A 27,435-nucleotide genomic window follows, 5' to 3' on the forward strand; every position below is an offset into this window, starting at 1 on the left:
GGGCCCAATTATAGTGGCAGTAAAAAAAAGAAAAATCTCTGTGCGTGTGACTATAATTACGTGGCTTTCCTTCCTGAGAAGCAGAAGCCGTCCTCATCGTCATCATCTCGTCCCCCCTCTTCCCGGCGCGGCGGTTGCTCTCCAGCCATGGCCGCCGCCGCCGCCGTCGCCTGCGGCATGTCTACGTCCTTCCTCATCCGCCTCTCGCCTTCGCCGCCGGCGTCTTCCCACGTGCCTCTCCCTCGGTCTCCGGCTTCCTCGGCGCGCCCGCGGCGAGCGTCTTCCGTCTCCCTCTCCACCGCGCCTAGGCCGAGGGCACGCGCCGCCGGCTCCGACTCTCCCTCCAACTTTGGGTACGTGATTCTGCACTCGGTTGGCTCCACGGGGTGTTGTTCTTCGTGGCTGCGGTTGACGTGATGTTTTGTGGTCTACCCTATTATGTTTGTGCCAATGCGTGGTAACAATGGCGGAGAACTCGTATGGCTGCGAGTACCCCCCAGCTTTTGGCCGGCCGCCATCGCCCTGAGACATGGTCAGCGCGTGCGAGATGCGAGAGATGAGAAGGAGCAGTGTCGACCACCCGAGTCTTAGCCGAGCGGAGGCCGGAGGCCTGAAGCTTTGGGCGGCGAGTTGGCCACCGAGGTTCGTGGCGGTGTGTGCGGCGGCCGTACGGGGTGGCACACCGGCGTGTGGAGGGGAGCGAAATACTGTAAGAAATAGAGGACGAGGCATTTCCCCAAATATTGCGGTATTTGCTAGATTAGTGTCTTGGAGTTGGATGCTAAATTTTGGGTAGGATATGTTCAGATATGTCAGAGAAATTACAATAGCGCTCTAGCAGAATCTGTAGACTAGTAGCATGATTCCCCTTTTACAGTATCACTATGGAATGGAAGAATTTTCTGTTAAAATTTTACTTCTAAAATCTCAATCCAAGAAATTTACATAGGAATTAGTCTTCAGTCTTTTCTTAGTGTAGTTCCTATTGATGTCCTATTACTTTGTGATTTTTTTTCCTGCGCTGCGCGTTTAATGTTCAATAAAATGAATTTTAATCTATTGCCGATGCAATCTTGAATGGCGTTGGCACTCACCACGCCTCATTTTCCATACATCCTCTGCCAGCGATGATGCCGTGCCACACATCACAAGGATTAGAGATTGTAATAGATAGTAAGGGTGTCACTACTGAGTTAACAAGGATGAACTAGTGGCTATTTAGCTGTTAAGTGGCCCAACTAAGACAAAGACACTATCATCTCTGTAAAAAGCGGTGTATTATATATGAGCACCTTTAAATACTATTGTGATGTCTTCAAGTCAAACTTAAATTATTTGTGTGTGCAATACATCTGCATGGTTCATGTTCACAAATACTAAACTATGACTGTGACTTTTCCTTATATTCTTTTGGAATTGGCAGATTGCCATCAAAATCTGAGGTCAATTCTGTAACAATGTATGTTCTTTCAAATTCTGTAGTAGTTTCTTTCTGATGTTGAATACAGTCTAATTATGGAGTGAGTTATTCCTGATAATGCATCTCCTTTTATTTGACAGAGGTCAAACATCACTGATGCCACCATTCAGCCTTATGCTTGATGAAGGCTCTAGATCTAAAAAGCCATATAGATGGCAAAGGGTGTTGCTTAAAGTAAGTGGGGAGGCTCTTGCTGGAGATCACACAGAAAATATTGATCCAAAGGTGAGGTTGCTTTTAGTGGAGCATTATCAAATTTAAAATACTGAATATTTGATGGAACAGGTCATGTAAGTGTGTAATGTTGTTGCAGATCACGATGGCAATTGCAAGAGAGGTTGCTTCTGTCACCAGACTAGGAGTAGAGGTGTGCCAGTGCCTTTCATTCTTTTATTGCTTATTTACCCAATTAACTGTTTGAAGATTGAAATTAAATCAAGTGAAACATAATTAGGCATGTCCATAGTAGACATTTAGTTCAACAACTAAACCGCCCTGTGTTCCAACGAAGTGGTATTATGCTATGTGTATGTTCCTCTTGTCTTCTCTATTGTAGAAACATATGCTGTACATTAAAGATCGGGAACCCTTGCAGGTTGCTATTGTTGTTGGTGGCGGCAATATCTTCCGCGGGGCCTCTTGGGCTGGATGTAGTGGACTCGACCGCTCATCAGCAGATTACATTGGGTATGATGTTCAGTTTTCTAATGTCTTTCATAATTGAACCATCGTAACATCCTGTGGTTGGCAATCGAGAATGCATTAAATGAAGTGGAAGCGCCATGAGGGTTAACCTAATAATGACACAAGAACACCCAACTCGGCATGCCTTAGTAGTTGCATGCAACCATGCAAATATGCTAATTTATGTAATCCATGCTAACTTTTTTTTTTGGCTATTTAAACATCTATAATACCACGCCTGATTGTGCCTATCGGCCCATCACGTAGAACACATCTAAATTTCATAGAACAAATTTCCATAACAAATTTCCAAGCAGAATAGTTCCAAGCAGAATAGTGTACTGAGTGTAAACTTATAGTTCGATTTTACAAACCATACAATCAATAAGTATATACTGTTCTCTGTAAGTGCAAACTTACATGTAAGTATTTAACATATGAAACTTACATGTAAGTATTTAACATATGGTCTATATCCTTTGCCCATAACGTTTTTAAAAATGTTTTTTAGGTTTTGTTTTAAAAAAAAGAAGACATCATTCCTGCTATAAGTGATTTCATAATTTCTCAGCATAAAATAGTTCACCACTTTATCTTACTCTTTTCCTAATTCAGCATGTTGGCTACTGTGATGAATGCCATATTTCTTCAAGCAACAATGGAGAGCATTGGAATACCAACCCGTGTCCAAACTGCATTTCGTATGTCAGAAGTTGCAGAACCATACATACGCCGAAGAGCTGTCAGGCATTTAGAGAAAGGAAGAGTTGTTATATTTGCTGCTGGAACAGGGAACCCATTCTTTACAACTGATACAGCTGCTGCTCTTCGTTGTGCAGAAAGTGAGTTTATCCTCCGTTTCTCACTAATGAACTGGTGTAATTGTAATCATAAAATCTCAACAAAAGTAGTATTGGAGATACGTGAATACTTTTATATTTTAAAGCCAAGTGCTTATAAGCTGCAATTTCATGTCGTATATTTAACAATATATAGTACTGCAAAACATTCAAGGTACTTTTGCGAGTTTGTCATTTATGTTAGTCATCATGCCCCTGTCAGTTGCTGGTAATAGAACTAGAGTTGCGAGTTTGTCATTTATGTTAGTCATCATGCCCCTGTCAGTTGCTGGTAATAGAACTAGAGTTCTACCCACAATAGCTCGTAATGTTAGTAGCCTCACCTCTGAGTTTATCCCATGAATTCATGAAGACCCTTGTGCGCCCTAAATGAATAGCTCGTAATGTTAGTAGCCTCACCTCTGAGTTTATCCCATGAATTCATGAAGACCCTTGTGCGCCCTAAATGGTTAAGCTAGACAGTTAGGCTAGACAAGGATCGATCATTTATTTTCAACCTTGTTTCCCAGAAACTAGAGACATGATGCAGAGATTGTTATCATTTATTTTCAACCTTGTTTCCCAGAAACTAGAGACATGATGCAGAGATTGTTATACATGCCATGTTAGGGTGTGTTTAACTATTCTATTTCACAAGAAATCATTAGTCACAGTTTCCATTATGCATGTAGAATCATTTTATCATGAATTGAGTTTGAACTTGTCTTTCTATAATGATTTCTCAAATAAACATCGTCTCATTTTGTTTATTCCATCTTACAATGGCTTTTTTTCTTTCATTTTGCAGTCAATGCAGAGGTAGTACTTAAGGCAACAAATGTTGACGGTGTGTACGACGCAGACCCCAAGCGTAACCCAAATGCCCGCCTTCTTGAGGCTGTGAGCTACCATGAGGTGCAAACAAGAGACCTCTCAGTAATGGACATGACTGCCATTACGCTATGCCAAGAAAACAACATTCCTGGTAAGGAGAGAGCTGTCAGTTTCTGAGACTTGATACAGTGTTTGATTTGCATTCTTTTTAATTTGGCCTGTAATCTTGCAGTTGTCGTGTTTAATTTGCAAAAACCTGGAAATATTGCGAAAGCTATTGTTGGTGAGAAGGTTGGCACGTTTATAGGCTGCACAAAAGATCAGGACCAGATTGTGGGGAATGCACTGGATCAAGAAAGAAGATTGGTGAACGAGTTATGATTTCACTGGAGCTCTCTGTCGCTAGCTGTGTAGCTGCATTGCCTATTGCTTGGTAACATGTGGATCTCTAGAGTTTTTAGGCTAGAATAGCTTATCCAAATCCTGGTTCCTTGTACAACCTTTGAGCAAAAATAAAAACACCAATGGTAACAGAGATTTTCCAGCTGATATAGCTGCTATGTTGTCATACTATGTACAATGGAATCTAGAGCAATCTGATAAATCACATTTATATCTTAAAATCATTGCATGTGGCATGTATGATGTCTTCACCTAAAAACAGTTTCTTCCTTACATTCATGTGCAGCTGAAGAAAAAAGTTAGAAAAGCGACTACGGAGAAAGCGAGGGATCTAATGAAAAGTTCAAAACCGTAGTGGACAAATCTGGAAGATGGTAAAAACTGCCTCTAAGCACAATAGGAAATCAATTATTGAAATTAATATAAGGACTTGATCATTTTGTTGTCCAAATCAACCATACCAAATTTTGATACTCCCTCTGGTTCTATATTAATTGACGTTTTGAACAAGGTTGAGATTAAACTTTTATAACTTTGACCATCAATAACTTTAAAAATATTTAGTTTAAAGAAACTAGAAAAACATATATAGATTTGTCTTTCAAAACACTATAATAAAAGTAAACATGCATTTATTTATTGTATATATTATAATAGAAAAATAAGGTCAAACGTATATCTTGTAGAGCGTGTCATTGTCCAAAGCGTCAATTAAAATGAAACCGGAGGTAGTACATAATAATAGTGTTGTCTTTGTTTGGTTTAATGTCTTTACCAAATTTTCCGTTTAGAAATACCAAAATTTGTTAACGTACTAACAGTACAAATGTGTTTAGTTTGTTACCTCGATAATACCAAGATTTAACAAAGTTGAAAGCGGTCATAAACTGAACAGTACCTAAAATGAGGGGGAAAATAGGGAAAGAAAAAGAGGATCAGACAAGGAAGAAAGAATGGAAGGGTGGTGAGAAAATCCCAATTAGCAACGGTCACCTGATCACCTCGGGAGGCTATTACACTAACCATTAACCAACCTCGCGTCATCTCTCCCATCTCCCATATTCCCATCCAAGAGTAGAGGAGAGAAGAGAAGACACAGCTCACGCGCGAGGCGAGTGAGCCCACCACCGCCCCCCTCCTCCTCGCCACCGCCACGTCATCTCCCCACCCTCCTCCTCTTCCTCCCTCCGCCGCCATGGGCCGCCGCGCGCTGCCGCCGTCGTCGTCGTCGTCGTCGTCGTCGACGACGACCACCTCGCCGGAGCTGCGGCGGAAGCGCACGGCCGCGCCGCCCCCGCCGCCGTCGCCGCGGAGGTACCGCTCGATCTCCGACGTCATGCGCCGCTCGCTGCCCGTCGACGCGGCGCCCCCCGTGGCGCGCGCCTACGAGAGCACGCGGTGCGACGTGTGCGGGTCCGGGGAGCGGGACGAGGAGCTGCTGCTGTGCGACGGCTGCGACCGCGGCCGCCACACCTTCTGCCTCCGCCCCATCGCCGCCAGGGTCCCCACCGGCCCCTGGTTCTGCCCGCCATGCGCCCCGCGCTCCAAGCCCGTCAAAAGTGCGTCGCCGTGCGTGCCGCCACGCACGATCTCGCCCATTTCCATCCTTTTCTAATTTCTCACCCCCTTTTTCTTTTCTCTCGTGCTTCGGATTGTTCTTATCTCACTGTTTTTCTCCTTGTGTCTTCGGTGGCGTGGGGGGTGTTAGGGTTCCCGATGACTCAGACGAAGATCGTTGATTTCTTCCGGATTCAGAAGGGCGCAGAGGATGCCGAGGCGGAGAAATGTGGGCTTTTTCAAGGTAATTTTGCATTTGGGAAAAGTGCACCATTGTTCTATAAGTCTGAATTGTGATACCATTTTGATTGCTTGGAGTGCCTTACTGATGATACAGTGGTTAGCTTATGGCTAGGATTCCATCTTATAATTTGTGTGGCTTAAGCTTTTGTAGTAGTGGTGACAAATAGCGACATTCATGCTACTGCTAATTGTCTGATTATCAGTATGATCTACCTGGTTAGGACCGTTCAGTAGCAGAGATTCTGCTATTATGCAACCTATATTTTTATTATGCGTAATGTAGGTCAATTCTAGTGTAGTTTTCCAATTACGCTTTGTAGGACTTGTGGTGATGGTGAGAAATAGCCACATGATAAGCGTACCGTGCTACAGCTGAATATATAAGTGGATATATCCGGGCTTGTCCAGATTTATTCCTAGAAGTTGATTCTTTTTGGGAGGGAGGGTGTATCCAATAGGAGCGTTTAATAGTACAGATTCTGTTAGTATGCAATTTATATTTCTGTGCACAATGTACGTTAACTCTAGAGTTGTTTTGGCTGCATATCTAGTTAGTAGATGCAATAGGTGGGAATAGACAATACTGTGACCCTCCAATATGAAATGCTCACTTACGTCTCCACTGGAAATACGCGGGAAAGCTCTCCCTGCTGTAAATAGGTGGGAAAGTTATATTGAGCAAGCATTTAAGATGTAATAATGGTGCATGCATTCGTAATAGCAACAAGAATGTGTAATTTTGCAATTGGGAGAGGTCATGAAAAGTGCACCATTGTACAAGTCTGAATTGGGAGACCATTATGATTGCGTGGGGTACCTTATTGATGATACAATGGTGAGGCTTATGGATTGGATTCTATCATATATTCGTGTGGCTTAAGCTTTTGTAGTGGTGGTGAGTAGCCACATGATAAGCATACCGTGCTACTGCTAATTATCTGGTTATCAGTATGACATACTCCCCCCATCCCAAAACAAATCAACTTCTAGCTAGGTTATCAGTATGACATACTCCCCCCATCCCAAAACAAATCAACTTCTAGCTATGTATCAGCTAGAAGTTGATTCTTTTTAGGACAGAAGGTGTACCTGATAGGAGCGATCAGTAGCAGAGATTCTGTTATTATGCAACCTATATTTTTATGTGTAATGTAGGTCAATTCTAGTGTAGTTTTGCCTTAAGCTTTTGTAGACTTGTGGTGGTGGTGAGAAACATCCACATGATAAGCATACCATGCTAATGCTGAATACATAAGTGGTTATCGCTATGATTTACTCTCCGTCCAAGAAAAGATCAACTTTTGGGGATGAATCCGGGCTAGTCCAGATTCATTCCTAGAAATTGATTCTTTTTGGGATGGAGGGTGTATCCAATAGAAGCGTGCAGTTGTATAGATTCTGTTAGTGTGCAATTTATATTTCTGTGTGCAATGTATGTTAACTCTAGAGTTGTTTGGGCTGCATAGGCGGGAATAGACAATGTTGCGACCTTCCAATATGAAATGCTCACTTATGTTACCACTGGAAATACGCGGGAAAGCTTTCCTTGTTGTAAATAGGTGGGAAAGTTGTATTGAACAAGCATTTAATTCATGTAACAATGGTGCATGCATTCGTAGTAGCAATAAGAACATGTAACTTTGCAATTGGGAGAGGTCATGAAAAGTGTTCCATTGTACAAGTCTGAATTGTGAGACCATTTTGATTGTGTGGGGTGCCTTATTGCTGATACAGTGGTGAGGCTTATGGATTGGATTCCATCATATATCCGTGTGGCCTAAGCTTTTGTAGTGGTGATGAGAAATAGACACATGATAAGCATACCGCACTACTGCTAATTATCTTTGGTTATCAGTATGACGTACTCCCTCTGTCCCAAGACAAATCAACTTCTGGCTATGTATCAGCTAGAAGTTGATTCTTTTCGTGACGGAGGGTGTACCTGATAGGAGCGATTAGTAGCAGAGATTTTGTTATTATGCAACCTATATTTTTATGCGTAATGTAGGTCAATTCTAGTGTTGTTTTGCCTTACGCTTTCCCCACTGTAATAGGCGGGACAATTATATTGCACAAACATTTACTTGATGTTATAATGGTGCACACATTCATAATAGAAATAGAAATGTGTGATTGCCACAAAGATCATGTAATTTACTGCTTTATTGATCGGTCAAACTATACGGATTGACCAACTTCCATCAATGCTGCTAGTATTTTTATGATCCGCTCTGCATTCAGTTAGCCATAAAATAGCTCCCATGTTGCCATAATGATCCATACAAGCATCGGTCTTATTATCACTGCTTTGTGAATATGTTTGTACAAGCTTTACAAAGCTGTAGCGTTATTCCAGAGCAGTTCATTAGCTTATGTTAGCTACACTTTTGCTGAATAAAGAAAATAGCACATGTTTGCTAGTTAATGTGATAGACATAACAACAAAGTATACTTGCATACCAGAAATTATTTAAACATACTTGGTTGTAATAGAAACATTGTCACTGAGGTATTCGAATGGAAGAGTTTTAAGTATGTTGCACCACTTCTCGAACATGCTCTTGGTTCAGATATCAGAAATTCATAATATAGATATAAATATTTTTCAAGAAACTTGGCAAAAACCATTCTTTGGATGCTCTTGTTTTCCATGGTTGAATATTCATTGAAATTAAGTTCTTGTGAAATTTCCGTGCCTATCATATATTGTACCAATTAAACTCTTGAAGATTGATCCAATGTTTGCAAGATGGCTGACAGTTTGACCGCAAGACTTAGTTGTTCAATTGTGTCAAGCAGTTGACTTAACATAGCTAATTTACTTTATACTTGTGTAGATGTTAAGAAGCGAAGAAAGCGTTCCCTTGTTATGCACAAGAAGAGGAGGAGGATACTGCCATATGTCCCAACTGAAGATAAAGTTCAAAGGCTCAAACAAATGGCTTCTCTAGCCACTGCTATGACATCTTCGAAGATGAAGTTCAGTAATGAGCTGACTTACATGCCTGGTATGGCTGGGAGATCGTGTAATCAAGCTACACTGGAAGAAGGTGGCATGCAGGTTAGCAAGTCGTTTAATGCAAACAATTTTATTTTGTTGGCCCTTTGGTAGATAATGATACACTCTTCAATTTCTAGATTCTTCCAAAAGAGGATAAGGAAACCATAGAACTTTGCAGAACCATGCAAAAAAGGGGAGAATGCCCTCCCCTTCTTGTGGTGTTTGATTCACGCGAAGGGTACTTTCTAAACTATGATCAGATATATTTAGCTTTGCAGTATCAGTATACATAATTAGACTAATCCATGATAATTTTCAGGTTCACAGTGCAGGCCGATGCTGATATTAAAGATATGACCTTCATCGCCGAATATACTGGAGATGTTGATTTTTTGGAAAACAGAGCAAATGATGATGGTGACAGTATAATGACTCTTCTTTTGACAGAAGATCCTTCCAAAAGGCTGGTTATTTGTCCTGATAAGCGTGGAAACATTTCCCGTTTCATTAATGGCATTAATAATCACACTCTGTAAGTATAATCTTCGTTCTTTTTTACCTTATGTTTTTTACATTTTGTGGCCTTCAAGATGCAACTTTGACCATCACTGTTTATTGCATTAACTTGAGATATGATAATAAAACTATAATATTCTGAAAACATTTTTCGTAATAAATCATAGTTTTAAGCATACTAATGGACAAACTTTAGAAATGTTGACGCCACATATTCTAAGGCATCAAGTAGTTGCATTTAAATTCTTATAATTGCATAAGTACATAATTAGGCGTCTGTCTGACATGTCAAACCATCTTTATTTCTGCATTCCTTCAATAAAATACTCTGTTCTCAAATATAGGAAGATTGACTCTATGCTTGATGTTGGAAAGACTGCTATCGTTCCTAAATTTGAAAATGTTAAATCTTTGCAGGGATGGCAAAAAGAAGAAGAATATTAAATGTGTCCGGTATGACATAGATGGTGAGAGCCATGTCTTGTTGGTTGCCTGCCGTGATATAGCTTGTGGTGAGAAGCTATATTATGATTACAATGGATATGAGCATGAGTACCCAACTCATCATTTTGTCTAACTTAGTCCTAGTTTTGTTACCTGCCCAGCATTAAGGACCCTGGGCAAGTGTAGGGCTTAATGGCAACATTTTCAGCATTGCCACCAAAATCCAATAATTTATAACATTTATCTTTGGTACAAATGAAAAGTTAAAACCAATTTTCAGAAGCAGCCCTGAATGACAAAAATGTAGGTGCTGGTGATATTAGGAGTGAGAGCAATCTTCTCAGCTGTTGGGACAAGAGGAATCTTCATTTTTCCTGGTCTCCAAGATGCAATCTTCTCATTGATATTTTTTATTTATTCTGGAGCTTCCTGCTCAAATTCTCTTCTTTTTTAGGGATTTTCATCCCTTTATGTGGGAGTAAATATGTGTCTTTGTATCTATTTAAAAGAGTGATGTAATGAGGCAGTAACTGCTCCCTTTTAAATAAAGACACATTTTTCATTGGAGATATATATCGCTCTGTTAAATGTTGATGTTATTGGCTCGATGTCGTTTTCAATTAGCTCTGGTGTAGAGATGTAAATCAGCATCGCTGATTCTGTTCACATTCACACAGCAGCCTCAGCTGAGCAGAAAATGTTACACACACAAATATTTTTTGACAGCGGAAATTCTGAAATTATGTTATACCCACACATTTCACAATTATGTTATACCCACACATTTCATAATTATGTTATATACACAATACTTCATATTATGCTATGCCCACATAGCATTTCAGATTGCTCTCTCATCATAAATATTTAACGCAATTAACTTTAGAGTTTAGATATGATGTTCGATCATTCATCTTATTTTAAAGTTAGTGTAAATATTTTAAAGTGCAAGTCATGCACACTTACGAATAAAACAAATCACAACAAAATAAATTACATACTAGCTTTTTTGCCTTTTGAATATATGGTGAATGATCAAACTATGTTTAAAGTCTATCGCATCAAATATGACTTGCCCATTGGGCGTGGTGGGTTAACCGGGCCGGCTATGGCCCACATTGCTCACGCCCTCCTCCAATACTCCATCCATCCCAAAATACGTGTAATTTTGCACTGTTCATATTTAACGTTTGACCGTTTATCTTATTTGAAATTTTTTTATAATTAATATTTTTATTGTTATTAGATGATAAAACATCAATAGTACTTTATGTGCGTGTGTTCATAGGGGTGAGTGGCGTGCGTTGTGAGTGTCTGTGTAGTACTGTGTAATTCTAAAAAAAAAAGTACTTTATGTGTGACATTTTTTTAATTTTTTTCATAAATTTTTAAATAAGATGGACGGTCAAAGATCAGACGTGGATTTTCATGGCTGCACTTATTTTAGGACGGAGTTAGTACTAGACAACCCCATTAGCCTACAATCAACCCATCAAATCACTAGATTAGTTCAAATCAGACATGAAGCGATCAATCATAATTTTTATCTTCTAATTTCGTGACTAGGCGCCTCTTCGCCTCGATTATTCGTCCACATTGCTTGATGTTCGACGCTCATCACATTCGCTGCACCAATAACTACGCCAGCCGTCAATGCCAATTTGTATGTGCAAACACCGCTCCATGTATAGGCCTGTGGGCGCGCAACCGTGCCTCTACCAGTTTGTCCTGTGGCCTATGATGTGGTGCCCGCCTATCCAATGCCTTAACCAATAAGAGTAGGTTCAATAGTATCATCAGCTGTTGGCTCCATCCATGTTCACATCAACTAGAGTAAGCTAACAGTTAATATGAAGAGCAAATTATCCAGTACATCACAACCCCCGAGATATATTTCTTTTTTCATGTGAGACCCAATTGACTAGCATATTTTATATAGCATTCATCTCCTTGCGTGTGGACCCATGGCCATTTTTAAAAGTTGAAAATTCCTGCCCTGCAGGCTTTTTCACCTTGGAGCTCACGTAGAGCTGGCGACAAAATAGTCGTCCGTTCCTACTGCCTTTCTTCTTCTCTATCCTCCAACTCATTAGTTTTGCTGAGATGGTTATACTATCGCCTGATATTGTATCCGCTCTTAGAGAATACTCTGGGTATGTTCTTTTGTCTATATCTCTGTCCCATCTTTATTTTAGAGCCACGCCACTGGTCCGGAGGGAGTATACCATTTCAGAAACTCTTAGCCTCCGCTGGCGTAGAAATTCTGAAATGAGTTTTGGCAGCGGAGGTGTGATCAGAACTACGGATCATTTCAATCCAGGCAGAACACCTTTCAGAACTACGGAAATAAGACACATTTCCAGAATTTCTGAAAGAAGCACGTATCAATCCAGGGAATTACGGTCTACCAAAACCGCCAGAATTCAGGGTATTCCCTTACAGTAAATTCATACTCCGCCATGCTTGACATTTGCTTGGGAGACGCGAGTTTATCTATATATCTTGATCGCTACCTCTGTTCCTCTCTGTCGGAAAGAAACGGCACAAACCAACCCAAGTACAGAGACATGGTCTTAAGCACCCACAGGTCACACAAAATGGCACCAGGCCTGGGAACAGCCTGGCTGCTAGAGGCGATGATCCATGAAGGCGGCGAATCAGTCAATCTGAACCCCATGCATCGTCCCGCAAAGCTTGTCGAGCAGCGATCCGACTCCTCCTCGCCTCCTCTTGTTTCTTCAGCTCGTCTGACCCGAAGTTTGTAAACTGCCTTAGCCCCATTCCATGAGCAATCAACCTTTGTGCTGTTCTTGCAGATGTCTTCGGCCTTGGAGTTGGTGGTTCAAGGTCTGCAGCGCGGAAGAAGCAACTCAAGACATGGTACGCAGTATTGCCCATCAAGAACGTAGGAATAAAAAACTCAAGTACAAGCTATATAACCTACAGATCATCCACGCAAAGATCAAGCAGGAAAGAATAGTCACAGGATTTAAGATCATACCTATGCCATCATTTTTTGTCAAGAGATCGTCATCCTCTTTTAGTGGCCGCACTTTATATCTTGGAGGTATACAAGCTTGTGCCTCATTAGCTGCAAGTTGATTGGTCAGAAATGCACAGAATAAGGTACAGAAACAAAAGCAATTGATAGCTTGGCAGTTCATGTCATCAATAATAGAAGTTCTAGACACCAACAGAAAGGGAAAAAGATCGAGTCCGCATTGAATTGAACAAGATCATGAATTAAGTATGCATCTGTCAGTCTGGATGTAACTTGAAAAACACAATGTTTTGATCCAGGTCAACATATAAAAACTGAAACGTACATCATAAGACGTCCTTCTCCTTGCAAGCAAAATAAGGGTTGCCCCTCGTATTTTACTGGTTTAGTTATGGCACAGCAACCTAACATATCAGTTCAAAAATTGTGGGGAGGCAGAGCAAAGAATGTACTGTTTTTCATACCAAATGAAAATAAGTCACCATCCATTTTGAGGTAAGACCAACAAAATATGAACCATCCATTGTTGAGGATGTTGGGTTGCATTAAGGATGGAAAGAACGTAATAAGCACCAGCACTCTAGCAGGTTATGACAACCTCTTTTCAAGAAGGGGGGTGCAATATTTTTTCCTTGTTCAAGTTACTATGTCTCACTACAAAAGGAGGCTGTCACTAATCTTGGGTAACTTAGCCTTGCCCAAAACGTGTTGTCCTCCCCATTTTCCTGCCATGCCAGTGATCTGGTGCACTAAGACCAGCAACAAGTCAATCACAGGAACAATGGATCATCATGGAAGGAGCAATCTCTTGCTTTCGCTCTACAGAATTTGGACAGTTTTGCATGTGAATTATGTCGATTCATTACAAGAAAACTTGCTCAGGTATGAGCATGCCATGTGCCATTCATGTATGCAAACTGCAAACAATGCCATGTTCCTCGATACAGGCATGAGTCAATGTAATACATTTCCAAGCAATCAGAAAATTCTAAATTTCTAAGTAAACACAGTAGCCATATATGACACATGTTCAATCTGGTTCCTTGGAGAGAACCACATGAATGGCTCATCTAAAAGTTGGAATACCTAAATAAAGTCAATAAGAAATTGCTACAACAATCAAATTACCAGCTGATGGAGTCCGAAAAACTGCAAGTGCAACAGTATCATTAACCCAGCGAATGGCAACTCCATGGTCCCCAAACTTCTCGAAAATCTTTTCCAAATCTGCTGCAAGTGTGCTAGGTGGGAAGTCATAAAGAACAAGGACATGCCTTGTCCCATATTGTCTCGCAGCTACAAAATCAAGCAAAAAACTAAGTTCTTCATTTATTCACCATGAACAGGCTACCTGGACACGTAGAAATGGATCCCCTGATCATACCTGCACTACTCTTGTGCTTCTGCTCATCCACACGGCCCTTTGATCCACTCTGATCATTAGACTCTTGTTCATCCATATCATTTTCTAGACCACACTGATCACTGTATAGAACACTCTTGTCGTAAAGAAACGAACCCCTTCCCCTCCTCTTGGGCCCTGAAGATGGAGTGCTAATTTTCTCAGAAGAACTACTGGGAGAAACCTTTGCTTGCTGCTCGAGAGAACGCGCTAGCGTTAGCGTCTCATCGTTTTCACCACGATCTGCAATCGCCTCCCAATCTGCATGCACCACAGCAACAACACAACACAACAGGGTCACAGTTTTGTCCAAATTGTCCCAAAGAATTATAGAAAGTAGATGCTCCAAAAAAAAAAAAAAGAAACAGTACCATCCTCTTCATCTTCTTTGTTCCCATCTTGTAAAGTAGCTTCGACTTGAGAATCCTTTGAACCCATGGCACCACCTAATCAACTTCAGGAGACAACCTATATCCACCATAAGTTCAGAAAATAAACATTTCAGGGGAGTTGGGGGAAAAAACTGTTCTTAGTATTGAGAGTATTAAGGTTTAATAGGAAAAAGAGAAAAAACTATAGCTTCCAGATCTAGAAGATAAGATATTAAAGGTTAGGGCAAATTCGAAAGGAAGGGGGATGTGCGGGAGCTCACCGGAGCGGAGGCGGAAGCGGCAGGACGGCGGCACCCACCTCGCGGGAGGGATGGATGGAAATCGGCGGGCGGGGCTAGCGAGGAGACCTCCGGAGAGTGAAGGCCGAGAAGACGACCGAGCCGAGTATGCGGCGGAGGCAGCCGGACGCCGGCGACGCTGCTCGCCGTCGCAGGTGATGGGGATCGGCGAGGCCGGATGGATGGATCGACGGCGCAGAAAGGCCTCCAGTCGTCGTCAAAGGGGCCCATTTGTCAGGCAGCGGCCTCGCCATTTTGCTTTTTCTTTTTTTTCCCCCCTACCACTCCCTCCTTAAAAAAAATACTTTAGCTTGTGGGGTTGTTCGGATTATAGCCAAAACAAATCTTATTAAATTTTAGCAATGCCAATTTTAATAAGTTGATAATATTAACAAATTTTTGGTATTTCTAATGTATTTACCAAATTTTGGTAAAAAAAAGGAACTAAATGTAGGTACATCTATAGCAACTTTGTTAAAAATTGGTATGGTTAGAAATAACATCAAACTGAACAACCCCTTGAATCTAGACTCCATGACAAAAAAAACAATTTACCTAAAGTGAGTTTTTTTTTAGACGGAGGGAGTATTTCAAATCGGTTTCTAATTAGAAGTTACAACCGGGTAACTCAATGGTTTTGGGTACTTAAACAATTGAATTTATTCTGACATTTGCTTCAAAAAAGTTACAATCAATTATCATAAAAGTGAGTAGCGGATTGAAATATGATGAATTATAAATTTGAGAAAACCACATTACATTTTTTTAGCACATATAAAACTGGATTTTTGATATATGGACTTTTGTAGAATACTTGTGGTAAAATTGTAAAAAAAGAATGTGTCCTTAGCTCTGTGGTTCATGAGGTGGCAATCTCCGACAAACTCCACCGTGAACTCTCACCTTAAACGTACCAAAACTTTCGTGAGATGGTGTTGCCAGTCTAGAGTTGTTGATACGCAACAATTATGCTACATCAAGGAGGTGCATCTATAATTAATGCCTTGAAAATATATGCTACTCCTGAACTCCGTTACCAAATATTGTCATTCAGCCCAACATTTGTAGAAGTGAATTCAACTTGCAGACCTGAACTACAGCGAATCGGTATGTGATCACTTTACGGTATTCTTTAAGCTTTCTTGGTCATATGGCCCAAAAAATCAGATCAGTATATCGTGATAAATTATCTGAATATTGGAGTACGTTTCACAATTATCATTCAGCTTTTTAGCTTTTACATCTGCAAATGACAGCAGGAAGGAAGTTTATAGTATATGGCAAATTAATAATGTGGCAAACAACGCGTAATTGGTTGTTAAATTTGTTCATGAATCATAACGCATTAATTCTCAGTGTCTCTCAATACATATTTTCGTTCATTCAGAAAACGCATGTCGATCGTCAGGTGCACAGATTGCTGATCATTAGAGTCAGTATAGGACAAATTAAGGATTTGATATATCACAATTGACAGTAATTAATTTGCTTGCTGTGTGTTTTTATGAACTTCCTTAGCTGATCATGTTTTCATTCCATCTTCACCTCGTTTTACAGCTGCGAACGAATTCAGAAAGCATTAATTAAGATTCAGAGGCTGCAGAATGCAAATCAAGCAACATTAATGCATACTAATATGGATTGCAAACACTCTGGATTACAACTAAGTTTTGATCTACGTTTTTACTCGTTTCCTGTTTAGTTTCTGGTAATTTCAGGAAGCAAACACACCCATCTCGTTTTGATTCTTTCCTCTGGATTACGACCAAGTTGGCAGCTATGTCGTCGGCGGCGGCGCCGGCGAGGAAAGAGAATGGCACCGTCGCCGCCCCCGCCGCCTCATCCGCCACCGCCAGCAACACGTTCCACGTGCTCAACTCCGGCAGCGCCGCCGCCGCCGTCGCAGCCGGACGTGCGTATGTTCAGTCGCCGCGAGCGACGGCGCTGCGGTCGCCGCAGGTGCGAGCCATCACCAACTACGGCATGTTCCCGACCACCGGCGCTTCGGCGGCGAGGACGGGCATGGCGGGGCGAACGATCAATGGTGGCGCGTCGATGCTGACGACGACGACGACGACGCCACCGCACCTGATCCAGCAGCTCATGGTGTTGGCTGGCTGGACCACCCGGAGTCCGTGGCTCCAGAACCACGCGTCCATGTCGCCGCGGGGCTCGCCGTCATCGTTCTCCTCCGGGAGATTCTCCGACCCCCGTGGGATGCCGTCGACGTTCGCTTACCGAACACCCGGAGCTAGTAGCGGCCGCGTTATCGGCAACGGCACCGTCGCCGGCCGTGGCAAGCAGATGGCCGGAACTAGCCGCTCACTTGAGATTATCGCCGTTGATACCGGCGCCGGAAGCAGCAAGAACGCGTCGCCGGCCGGCGGCCATGCAAATGCCGGCGTGGTGGTGAAACGTTTGGCCCCTGTGCTCGCGATGCCGAGTGCCGGAGCCGCCGGCAAAGGGAAGGAGGAGGCGGCGGCGGCGGCTCCGTCGCCAAATGGCCGCGGCCGTAAGCGCGCGCCGCCCAAGGTGAGCAATGATCCGGCGGCGGGATCCGACAAGAAGCCGAGGAAGAGGGCCAAGAAGGCGCCGGCCGCTGGCAGCAAGGTGACCGTCCCGGCTGACGTGATCATCGTCGACGACGACGTCAACCAGCCGAGCTCGAACACCGACGCGCAAAGCAACGCCGACGACGATCTGAAGAAGGCGGCCGTCGCTTCCCCTGCGGCGACGCGGAGCAAGACCAGATCAAAGCGCAAGACCAGCAGCAACAGCGCCGCCGCCTCGCCGAGCGCCAGGTCCAGCGCCATCGCCGCCAGGAAGAAGAACAACGCCACAGCGACCGGCACGACGGCGACACCACCACCACCGGCGGCGAAGAAGCACACCGTGCTGACCTGGCTGATAGACACAGGCTTCCTCAAGGACAAAGCGAAGGTGTTCTACGTGCCGGGCGACGCCGGCGCCGCCGAGAAGGTCATCTCCGGCATGGTCACCAAGACGGGAATCCGCTGCCGCTGCTGCAACACCGTCGTCCCCGTGGCTGTGTTCGAAACCCACGCCAGGTGCGAGCGGCCAGGGCAGCCATGGGAGAAGCTGCTGCTCATGTCCGGGAAGCCGCTGTCGAAGTGCATGCAGGAGGCGTGGGCGCAGGAGCGGGTGACCGCCATGCGCGCCCGGGAGAAGGCCATGGCGTCGCTGGAGCAGGAGAAGGAGAAGAGCTCGCAGGCCAAGAGGAAGCTCGCGAAGACGAAGAAGATGCAGCTCCTCGACGGCGTCGTCGTCGTCTCCACCTCTTCTCCTCGTCATCAGGTGAAGAAGAACGGCGGCGGCAAGGATTGCAGCGACGACGCCTGCGGCGTCTGCGCCGACGGCGGCCAGCTGCTCTGCTGCGACACCTGCCCCTCCACCTTCCATCCAGATTGCCTCGCCATCCAGGTCACAAGACTGAACAATTTTCAGACAGAAACTGTGATTGATTTTGTAGCATGTTCAGTTCATGATCAAATCCTGGTTACTGTTTTACATTTTTCAGTTCATGGTCAAGATTATCTTGGTTACTGTTTTACTTTTTTCGGTTCATGTCCAGTTCATGATTAAATCTTGGTTACTGTTTTACAATTTTCAGTTCATGGTCAAATCCTGGTTACTATTTTACATTTTTCAGTTCATGGTCAAACCTTGGTTACTATTTTACATTTTTTGGTTCATGTCCAGTTCATGATCAAATCTTGGTTACTGTTTGACAGACAGCAACTGACAACAATTTACAGCCAGCAACCGTGGTTTTTGCGGCATTTTGAATTCATGATGAAATCTTGGTTGGGTGTTTTGTTTGCTTGATTTCAGGCTCCAGACGGCTCCTGGAGCTGCCATTTCTGCCGGTGCGTGCTCTGCATGTCACATGATGTTCAGGGTTTATCAACATGCCAACAGTGTACACGAAAATGTAATTAATCTCATTGTACATGTCCCTTCATTTTAGCATCTGATCAACCTTGTGTTTCCGAATAGTAACTGATGAGCTTCACTGGAAACACATTAATCTGCAGATCATCAGTACTGCCGTCCTTTGCAAAGCCCTGGGTTCGAGATCGGCGCATACTGCAGCGAAACCTGCAAAAAGGTGAAAATTAGTTATTGATATTTTTTTTCCCATAGCATATGCTAGCTCAGCAATAGTCCAACACTAACCGGTTTTCCTTAAAATTAGTGCGGAGTACTGTATTTGCTACGCAACTATTGTGTTCATTTATGGAGACACAACTGTATTTCTAATATGGTTGTAGAAGTGTGCCCTAATCTAAAGAAAATTAATCTACACCACTATAATTTAGACCTACGATGATCGGGAGGTGTAGTTTTTTTTCTATATAATTAATGTCGTAATTTTCTAATAGATGCAATGGCCCTTTTAGTACTGTTTTCAAAATATAAATGTCTGATAGATAGACTCCAAATTCTGTACATTATGCGGTACAAATACAGAGCTTCTGAAATTCTGCTTTATTAATGGAGCACATCTCAGTTATGCTTGTTCTCAATCCGTTTTTCAGATGTCCTCTCATCTATCAGATATGATAGGAGTCATGAACCATACTGAAGATGGCTTTTCTTGGGCCCTCCTGAAGATTCAGAAGGATGAGCTAGTCACTTCTGAGGACATGCCTGTAATTCTTGAGAGCAATGTGAAGCTTGCAGTAGCTCTGGGTGTACTCAATGAATGCTTTAATCCTGTGCAAGATCGAAGGACTAAGATCGATATGCTCCACCAAGCTGTCTACAGTCTAGGGTATGTACTGCTAGGCATCAAAGTGCTAATTCAACTGCTTCAATGTTTCATCCTAAAATATGCAAACCCTGATATGTACGTGTCATATATTTAGTAATTTTGTATGGTTTAGCACTGAACATCAGTTATATGTTTCTCTGGCAAAATATATGTAAGAGCAAGAAGATAACTTCAGAAACATATGAGATAGATTTGTACATTGTCACACAACTTTCATTTGTACTCGAACAGATCAGAGTTCAAACGAGTAAACTATGAGGGATTCTACACCATGGTTCTTGAGAAGGATGGAGAAATCATTTCAGTAGCCTTGCTGAGGTTTGGATCCATTCTCTCTTCAGTTTTTGTTCTCTTAGCGATAGTTCATGTCTTATATTTATTTTCTGATTACTTTGCTCTAGCTTACTTCAGTCAGTATCAGTGTCTTTCACTGTTGACACTTTACTGATAGTGTCAGTGCTGCTGTTTTTCATAGTTTAGGATTTCTGCATGGCAAGAGAATAACCAGTATAGTTGCAATTATAAAGTTCAGAATTTGTGATACTCGAATGCCTTGGTAAAAATGCCTTTTTGTACCTTTTTCAGCTACTACTATCAAACCAATGTCCTGCCCTGTTTTTCTGTTACAGGTTCCATGGCAGGAAACTGGCTGAGATGCCTTTCGCAGGCACGCTGCCAGCTTACCAGAAACAAGGAATGATGCGTCGCCTTGTCAAGGCTGTTGAAAAGGTGCATAACCTACTGAATCACCAATCCTCCATCCATTTATCATTCATTCAGTTAATTTTTCACTGCAAAGAGATTCAGCAATTGTTGGTGCCGCTTGTCAGACTCATACTGTACATTGAATTTGATAGGTGTTGGCGTCGTTGCAAGTGGAAAATCTAGTGATCCCGGCCGTCGCTGATCTAGTGGAAACCTGGAAGAGATCCTTCTCCTTCAGGCCAATGCAGGCAGAGGTCAGGGACGAAGCCAAGAAGCTGAGCTTGGTCGCCATCACCGGGACGACGCTGCTGCAGAAACCCATCTCTGCTCATCAGCAGCAACCAGTTCCATCCCGGAAAGGTAGCAGCAGCAGCAGAAGCAAGCGCGCGTCTTCTCCGGCGACGGTCACCGGCAGCAGCAAGGAAGAGGAGGAGCAGATGACGACGACGGCGGCTCGCCTGACCGACGACGAGCTGGCATTCCTGGAGATGGCACCCTTGTGCAGCTTCACCGACCTGTTGGCCGGAGGCGTCTGCCCGACGGGTCTCCAGCTTCTCCGCGGCATGAAGTGATCGACGAGATGCAGCTCTGCCTGCAACTCATTCGTTTCTAAAGAACATTTTAGTACTACGGAGTAATATCTATGACTGAATTCGTTTAATTTCCTACTTAAAAGTGCGACTAATTTCAGTCAGGTGTGCGTATGCATAGTTGAGAGTCGAGACTAAAATTTGGTGTTCTTGTCCTGGGTCACAAGCAGCAAGTGTCAGTGTGTCATTGTCAATGGAGTTGATGAGATGATGATTATTCATCAGCATGGTACAGACATAGTACAGGTTACCGAACAATGTTAGGTTAGGTAGCTGTGATTTCTAGCTAGCTAGAGCACTCTCAAGGCATAACTTACTTAGTGATATACTCCATTTGTAGTAGTTCTACATTTTTGCACACAGACCAAACACCCACCTAATATTAATGTATACTCCAGTATTTCCTGGTGACTCATGGAGGAGACAGCGATAGATCACTGCGTAGCTTTCATCTAAGCGCCCATCTGCAAAAGATCTAGTGGAACAATTTATTTGGCGTATACTGGGGAGTAGATTGCAATTGGAACCTTTTTAATTACTAATTACCTCGGTCCTCGGATACATGCAACAGGCAACAGAAATAGAGGGGCTTAATTTTCTGGTCAAGAGATCACAGAGCAGAGAAGAAAAAGGTCCAACATTGACTAGTGTTTGGTGCATGCGCATGGAGGGGGATGAAAATGTGCGATGGAAATTTCGGATCGACATAACACTGTTACCCTTTTTGTTATATAAATTTTATTTTTTTTTCTAATTTCTTTTTCAGCAATTAATGTTGACATTGAATAATTTAAATGATAAATATAGTTAATTACGGTCGATCAAGCGTCGTTTCCGAAGAGATGTTACCGATTCCGACCACTTTCACCCCTTAATTCCTTGTAGATCTCCCCTCATCTACTAATTTTTTAAATTAAATTCAATACAAATGATCGTGAAAAGTTCTTTAAAAAAATGACAATGTAGATTTCAGTAACATTTACCACTCCAACAACACTTATCTTCGACTCCAAACTTCAATTTTCTCCATTTTCATTAGCACGTTTTTTAAACTTTTAAATGTTTTTAACGAACTTTTCTATGTAGAAGTTGTTTTAAAAATTAAATAAATTATTTTTTAAGTTTATAATAATTAATACTTAATTAATTATTGAGCATGTGCTCAATGAACCTTCTCGTTTCGCGTGCGCTGGAAATCTCCGCGATGTAAGAAAACGGACGCCGGCCTAGGTTCAGACTCGCTCAGTATATCAAACAGACAAATCCACGCACGTATATATTGCAGCAATGCTATTCATAACTCATAAGTTGGATTTTATCTTTTTCTATTATTTGTGGATGTTATTTTGCGAAGTTGTATATTTATGTTTTATATATGAATTTTCAACTTTTTTTAAGATTTTCTCATGATAATTTGAATAATGTTTGAACAAAGAGATTAAATTTGTCTCCAACATGCGCACCTATGCAACTCCATCACCTGGTGCAAGCTAGCTAGCATACGAGATTAGATCTTAATCACCATCCTGCTCGTGCATTAAGTAGTAACAACTACACTAAGCACTAGTACTAACTGCACTGTACCTGTGCACCATGCAACCTGGCTAAAAAAATGTCGTTTATACATGAGCAAAAAACTAAAAATCAAAGAAGACAACAAAAATCCAAGCCTGCTACTAGCCAACAAGAAAACAAGAAAACGATCGGGTAATCATGTCGTTGGACCGTGGACGAACACCAGCTGCTAGCTTCACCTTCACACGGTGGCTTCCGGCGAGTGGCCGCCGCCGCCGAGCCGGGGCGGGGAGGCCGGCGGCGTGTAGAACGGCGTCTCGGGCTCCGGCTCCTCCTCGCCCTCGCTGCCGGCGCCGGACTCCTCGTCGATGGTGTAGAGCGCGCGCGAGGCGGCGGCGGTGGCTGGCCCGAACCACCGATCCCTCCACGTGTTCACCTCCTCCTCGTCGGGCCCCGCCGCCTGCTCCCCTTCCTCCCCCTGCGTGGCGGCGGCGGCGGAGTCGGCCGGCTCCACGCGGGTGAGGCGGCGGCGGGAGCAGAACAGGAGGCGGAGCAGCGCTCGCCGGAGCGCGCTGCCGCCGCCGCGGCGCCGGGCCGGCGCCGGCTTCTTCGGGCTCTGGACCGTGAGCTCGGCGTCGGAGGCGACGACGACGGCTGGTTGCTGCCTGTTTGCTGCCGCTGATCGGCGGCGGCAGCGCCAGAGCAGGAGGAGCGACGCCGCGAGGATGCCGGCGGCGAGGGCGGCGAGCGCCGCCGCGACGACAGCCTGGCGTCTCATTGCCAGCGGCTAACTAATCACTCTCGCTAAATCACTCTGCTCGAAGCTCGATCGATCGAGACGATGAAGTGAAATGTGTTTTTGGATATATGGCCAACGAGATGACTCCCTGTGAGCAAAGAGAATTTATGTCTTCTTTTTTGATTTTTTGATGTCTTTAACGTTGGCTTCTTTAACTTTAAGTCGAATATTTCCCGGCGATGGTTAGTGGGAGAGACAGGAGGAGGGGTACTTTTGGGATTTCGACTTTGCGTTATCAGAGTGGGGCCCAGTTGCCAGCGACTCATATCCAGAATCCGGCTGAAAAAGATCAGAGAATATGTGTTGTGTTTGTTTAGCTTGATTGATGTGGTGTTTTGCCAACTCATCGCCTGCATGGCATGAAATTGAAGGGCACGACGAACTGGTCGCTAAATAATGTGCATTTCGGTGTCCATATGAAAAACATCTCTATTCATGGCAGTTGATTGCTGCTGCTGCAGACTCGGTCAGTACGTGCAGTATGCAGTAGCCAGGAGGTACAGTATGCAGTAGCCAGGAGGTCAGGGAACTAGTAGTATTTCCTAAAAAAATATAAAGCTAATTCTAAACAGTACTACATCATTTTCAAATTGGATGACACCGGTAACCTTTTTTTAACGTTTTATCATTCGTCTTAATTAAAGATTTAGTATAAATGTGTATAAATATAAGTCAAGATTATATTTTATTTGAAGATAAAAACAAGTCACAATAAAATAAATAATATTTATATATTTTTTTCTAAATGAAATAAATGATTAAATATTATGAAAAAATTAACAGCGTTATACATCTTGAAATAGAGGGAGTATTTTTTTCCCCAAAATAACTTCGTTTTTAGTCTTATACGTGCAAAACAAGAAGGATCAAAGTGTTGTTAAAAAAACAGGAGTAGTATTAACGGTAAATAGATTAGGGCTGATTAGGCATATTGAAGGAATCAAGCTGATTGATTTGTGAACTGAGGTTAGACAGGAAGATAGAAATGAAATTAATCTGTGTATCGATCATTGCAGAAGGAACGACAGCACACTGCACACAACACTTTAGCTCTTTAGTTTGTGATCTTTTACTACTACGACTACGACCTCTTTAGGCTTTAGCGAAAATTAATTTACAGCGCAAGCAAAGTAAAAGCAAGTGCCTTTAACTCGGATCTCGTGGACGCAGTCGTCGGTGCCGACGCATTCACCTACACGGCAAATTCTATTCAGGTGCAGCATTGCAGCCTACGGCTTCTCTGAAAGAAACAATGCAGAGACTTCACTTGCAGGGTGTAGCACAGTGTTCCCCTGCCACAATTTTTCTTGCACTAATTTGCGCTACATACAACGTAGTACTACATTCATTATTGTAAAGCAAACATTGTACTGTAGTAGATACAAATGATATTACATAATAGTGATATGGGAAAAAAACGTCATACTCATCTGGAGTACAATCTTTAATTTACAGTCCACCTAAAATGTACTCCCTCCGTGTTATTTGTATGACGTTGATTCGTTTAAAATTGAACAAACCAACGTTATATATTTAGGAAAGGAGGTAGTACTAGTGAATAGAGAATAAACTATATTAAACATATTTTTATACGGGTAGCGAGATTGTCCACTTGTAGGGCTGTCGGAGGCGATGGCCTATGGGTCCTTGCCGCAGCCCATGAGAGCGTGAGTGAGCAGCATGGCGCCGCGGCGGGTCGCCTCCGCCAGCCGGCCGACCACCGGGAAGCTCACCGTGTCCCTGTTCTTGAGAGGCTTCTTGTCCCACCAGTCTTGGTGCTTCACAACCTTGCCGTCCTCGACGTCGAGCGTGATGAGCGACGCCAGGTCGATGGCCCTGCCCAGGAACTTGTAGTGCTGCTTGTTGTCGATCAGTATCTGAAACAGATCGATTGATTGTTAATTCCTCTGTTAGTGATCAGCATGATAGTCAAACACTGTCGATGAAGTTTGGGTTGATTAGTTACCTCGACTTTTCCGGGCGCGGTTTCGTTTTCTGTAATTGTGTACTCCACGATTTTGGATTCACCGAATAACTGATGAATCATACAGGCATAGTATATTACAGAGAATTCAGTTTGAAATAAGTTTTGGTTGTGTGGAGGTGGAACATAACAGATATGATGTTACCTTGGGGAGTGTGTAGAAGGCCGATTTGATCTGCTTAACCCTGGAATGAAAGAAAGAATGAAAGAGAAGAATGGATTTTTTTTTTCGGGAATACGTAAGGAGCGCATCTTTGTATTAAGAGGAGTAAAAGTTTGCACAGGTTAAAGGGAAAACACAGCAGGAGACGGGATTACAGGAAGTCACCCAAGAGCATTAAACCCTAATCTCGCGATACAATGTTGCGACCTGAGCGCTCTAAAGGCGTGGCCGGTATGGCAGTATTGGCAAGCCGCCACAGCGCTGCCTCTTCCGCCATTGCCCTTGCCACTTCTGTCCAGCTTCCGTGCTTCTGGTTGAACATCCTGTTATTTCGCTTTTTCCAGATAGTCCATGTTGCGAGAGTAGCAATGGTATCGAAACCTCGCCGTTGAGAGCTCGGTAAGGTTTCCCTCTTGTCACACAACCAGCAGTGGAATGAGGTTTCATTGATGGGCAAGCATTCCGAGCAACCGATTGCCGAGAGCAGTAGCCACCAGAGCTGTCTTGATTCTGGGCATGCGACCAAAATGTGGTTGATGCTTTCCTCGTGCTGATCGCATAGGACACACATGCTGGGATGGGACAAGCCCCTGATGCTTAACCTGTCCGCCGTCCAGCAGCGGTTGAGTGCGACCAGCCAGTTGAAGTAACGGCAGCGCGGCGGCGCCAGCGATTTCCAGATCGGCGTGGATTGGAACGGGATTCGACCGAGGAACAATGCTTGGTAGGCGGAGCAGGAGGAGTACATGCCTGAACTTTCCCATTTCCAAATAAATTGGTCCTGGCGATCCGAGAGCTCTATCTCCCGCAACAACGACCAGAGATTGAGATACTCTACGATGGCCTGCAATCCGAGTGCTCCTCGTATATCGCGGATCCAAGCTCTGTTGAGTAGCCCCTCTGCTACCGTCCTTCGTCGTCGGGTTCGCTTGGGTACTCGATCATAGAGTGCCGGTGCTAGTGAGCGGATGCAGGAACCATCTAACCACCGGTCTTCCCAGAAGAGCGTAGTCGTGCCATCACCAATCTAGCAAGTCATGGATGCAGCCACGAAACACTGTTCTTTCGGAGAACAGGGGATGGAAAGGCCTTGCCAAAGAAGAAGAGATATGATGGATCGATGGTGAGGAAACAAACGTAGACGTACCCATGAGCTCGCATAAGCGGGTCCTCGAATGTGGCATGCGCCGCGTAAATCTCGAAGTCCCGAGCCGTCGCGCACGATCCGTATCTGCAACATATGCGTGCAACTTTTTTTTTTTCTGTCTTGTTTCGTCACCGAATCAACAACACAGAGCTAAGCAGAGAACAGGTGAACGTACATGTTGAGGAGATGCGGCATGATGTGCCGGGAGACGGGCGAGGCTGCCTTCTCCTCTTCCATGGCTCCTCCTGCAGTCGTCGTGGTGGAGAAGAAGGAGAACCAGAGCCCGTCGACGGCGGCGGCAGCAGTCGCGCGGCGGAGATTGAGCATGCAGGCCAGGATCGGATCGAGCGGCGGTGGCATTCATTCAAATGGCGAGAAGAGAAGCGTACTAGTCTAGTCTAGTCGCCTACCCTGCCGTGGTTGACTAGTCCAGTTGGCATGCGCGGCGGAGGAGGGCGCTACGTCGGCGGGACAATCCGGTGGCGAGGACGACGACACCACGACGCTTTTCTTCTTCTTTTTTCCTTTTTTTCTTCTTTTTTTTTCGTCTATGGAACACTTACGGCCCAGAGGATTTTTGGTAGGGAAGTACATCAAAGGTCCCTCAACTTGTCATGGAGATACAAAAGGAAAAGGTACACCGAAGAGAATGCTTGATGGAGAT

General features: G+C 43.6%; 5 protein-coding genes across 6 annotated transcripts; 2 read left to right on the forward strand and 3 right to left on the reverse strand.

Moving 5' to 3' along the window:
* Positions 1-63: 63 nt before the first annotated feature.
* On the forward strand, positions 64-4,463 carry LOC127775394 (uridylate kinase PUMPKIN, chloroplastic). Of its 2 annotated transcripts, XM_052301626.1 has the most exons (8): positions 64-353; positions 1,424-1,459; positions 1,561-1,705; positions 1,794-1,847; positions 2,076-2,167; positions 2,780-3,006; positions 3,812-3,988; positions 4,070-4,463. In XM_052301626.1, the coding sequence occupies exons 1-8, from the start codon at positions 148-150 to the stop codon at positions 4,216-4,218; spliced, it is 1,086 nt and encodes a 361-aa protein (XP_052157586.1). In that variant the 5' UTR covers positions 64-147; the 3' UTR covers positions 4,219-4,463. The 2 variants fall into 2 exon arrangements, with proteins under 2 accessions (XP_052157586.1, XP_052157595.1); XM_052301635.1 differs by lacking the exon at positions 1,424-1,459.
* Positions 4,464-5,300: 837 nt separating this feature from the next.
* Positions 5,301-10,870, forward strand: LOC127775364 (probable Histone-lysine N-methyltransferase ATXR5). The gene is made up of 6 exons (XM_052301592.1): positions 5,301-5,798; positions 5,948-6,040; positions 8,877-9,100; positions 9,178-9,278; positions 9,360-9,572; positions 9,974-10,870. Exons 1-6 carry the CDS (start codon positions 5,435-5,437, stop codon positions 10,131-10,133), a joined length of 1,155 nt encoding a protein of 384 aa, XP_052157552.1. The 5' UTR covers positions 5,301-5,434; the 3' UTR covers positions 10,134-10,870.
* A 1,469-nt stretch (positions 10,871-12,339) lies between these two features.
* LOC127775410 (uncharacterized) lies at positions 12,340-15,296 on the reverse strand. Its single transcript, XM_052301656.1, has 6 exons — positions 15,056-15,296; positions 14,775-14,871; positions 14,386-14,664; positions 14,130-14,297; positions 13,002-13,091; positions 12,340-12,849 (listed from the first exon to the last, which is right to left on the reverse strand). Exons 2-6 carry the CDS (start codon positions 14,839-14,841, stop codon positions 12,662-12,664), a joined length of 792 nt encoding a protein of 263 aa, XP_052157616.1. The 5' UTR covers positions 14,842-14,871; positions 15,056-15,296; the 3' UTR covers positions 12,340-12,661.
* A 7,276-nt stretch (positions 15,297-22,572) lies between these two features.
* Positions 22,573-23,801, reverse strand: LOC127782959 (uncharacterized). Its single transcript, XM_052310288.1, has one exon. The coding sequence runs from the start codon at positions 23,454-23,456 to the stop codon at positions 22,920-22,922; it is 537 nt and encodes a 178-aa protein (XP_052166248.1). The 5' UTR covers positions 23,457-23,801; the 3' UTR covers positions 22,573-22,919.
* Positions 23,802-24,800: 999 nt separating this feature from the next.
* Positions 24,801-27,183, reverse strand: LOC127782770 (uncharacterized). The gene is made up of 5 exons (XM_052310072.1): positions 26,947-27,183; positions 26,772-26,855; positions 25,607-25,646; positions 25,444-25,512; positions 24,801-25,354 (listed from the first exon to the last, which is right to left on the reverse strand). Exons 1-5 carry the CDS (start codon positions 27,129-27,131, stop codon positions 25,115-25,117), a joined length of 618 nt encoding a protein of 205 aa, XP_052166032.1. The 5' UTR covers positions 27,132-27,183; the 3' UTR covers positions 24,801-25,114.
* Positions 27,184-27,435: the final 252 nt, after the last annotated feature.

Source organism: Oryza glaberrima, chromosome 1 (assembly GCF_000147395.1).
Source record: "Oryza glaberrima chromosome 1, OglaRS2, whole genome shotgun sequence".
In the NCBI taxonomy this organism is placed as follows: domain Eukaryota; kingdom Viridiplantae; phylum Streptophyta; class Magnoliopsida; order Poales; family Poaceae; genus Oryza; species Oryza glaberrima.

What these genes read in the sequence shown, in the direction of transcription:
- LOC127775364 (XM_052301592.1), top strand. Translation starts at nt 5,435, where the DNA reads ATGGGCCGCCGCGCGCTGCCGCCGTCGTCGTCGTCGTCGTCGTCGTCG. An exon ending in GCGCTCCAAGCCCGTCAAAA is followed by an intron (nt 5,799 to 5,947) that starts GTGCGTCGCCGT and finishes GGGGGGTGTTAG; the next exon opens with GGTTCCCGATGACTCAGACG. An exon ending in GAAATGTGGGCTTTTTCAAG is followed by an intron (nt 6,041 to 8,876) that starts GTAATTTTGCAT and finishes ATACTTGTGTAG; the next exon opens with ATGTTAAGAAGCGAAGAAAG.
- LOC127775410 (XM_052301656.1), bottom strand. Translation starts at nt 14,841, where the DNA reads ATGGGTTCAAAGGATTCTCAAGTCGAAGCTACTTTACAAGATGGGAAC. An exon ending in GAAGCACAAGAGTAGTGCAG is followed by an intron (nt 14,298 to 14,385) that starts GTATGATCAGGG and finishes TTGATTTTGTAG; the next exon opens with CTGCGAGACAATATGGGACA. An exon ending in TTTTCGGACTCCATCAGCTG is followed by an intron (nt 13,092 to 14,129) that starts GTAATTTGATTG and finishes ATCAACTTGCAG; the next exon opens with CTAATGAGGCACAAGCTTGT.
- LOC127782770 (XM_052310072.1), bottom strand. Translation starts at nt 27,131, where the DNA reads ATGCCACCGCCGCTCGATCCGATCCTGGCCTGCATGCTCAATCTCCGC. An exon ending in ATGCCGCATCTCCTCAACAT is followed by an intron (nt 26,856 to 26,946) that starts GTACGTTCACCT and finishes CATATGTTGCAG; the next exon opens with ATACGGATCGTGCGCGACGG. An exon ending in CCTTCTACACACTCCCCAAG is followed by an intron (nt 25,513 to 25,606) that starts GTAACATCATAT and finishes ATGATTCATCAG; the next exon opens with TTATTCGGTGAATCCAAAAT.
- LOC127782959 (XM_052310288.1), bottom strand. Translation starts at nt 23,456, where the DNA reads ATGAGACGCCAGGCTGTCGTCGCGGCGGCGCTCGCCGCCCTCGCCGCC.
- LOC127775394 (XM_052301626.1), top strand. Translation starts at nt 148, where the DNA reads ATGGCCGCCGCCGCCGCCGTCGCCTGCGGCATGTCTACGTCCTTCCTC. An exon ending in TCACCAGACTAGGAGTAGAG is followed by an intron (nt 1,848 to 2,075) that starts GTGTGCCAGTGC and finishes GAACCCTTGCAG; the next exon opens with GTTGCTATTGTTGTTGGTGG. An exon ending in TCATCAGCAGATTACATTGG is followed by an intron (nt 2,168 to 2,779) that starts GTATGATGTTCA and finishes TTCCTAATTCAG; the next exon opens with CATGTTGGCTACTGTGATGA.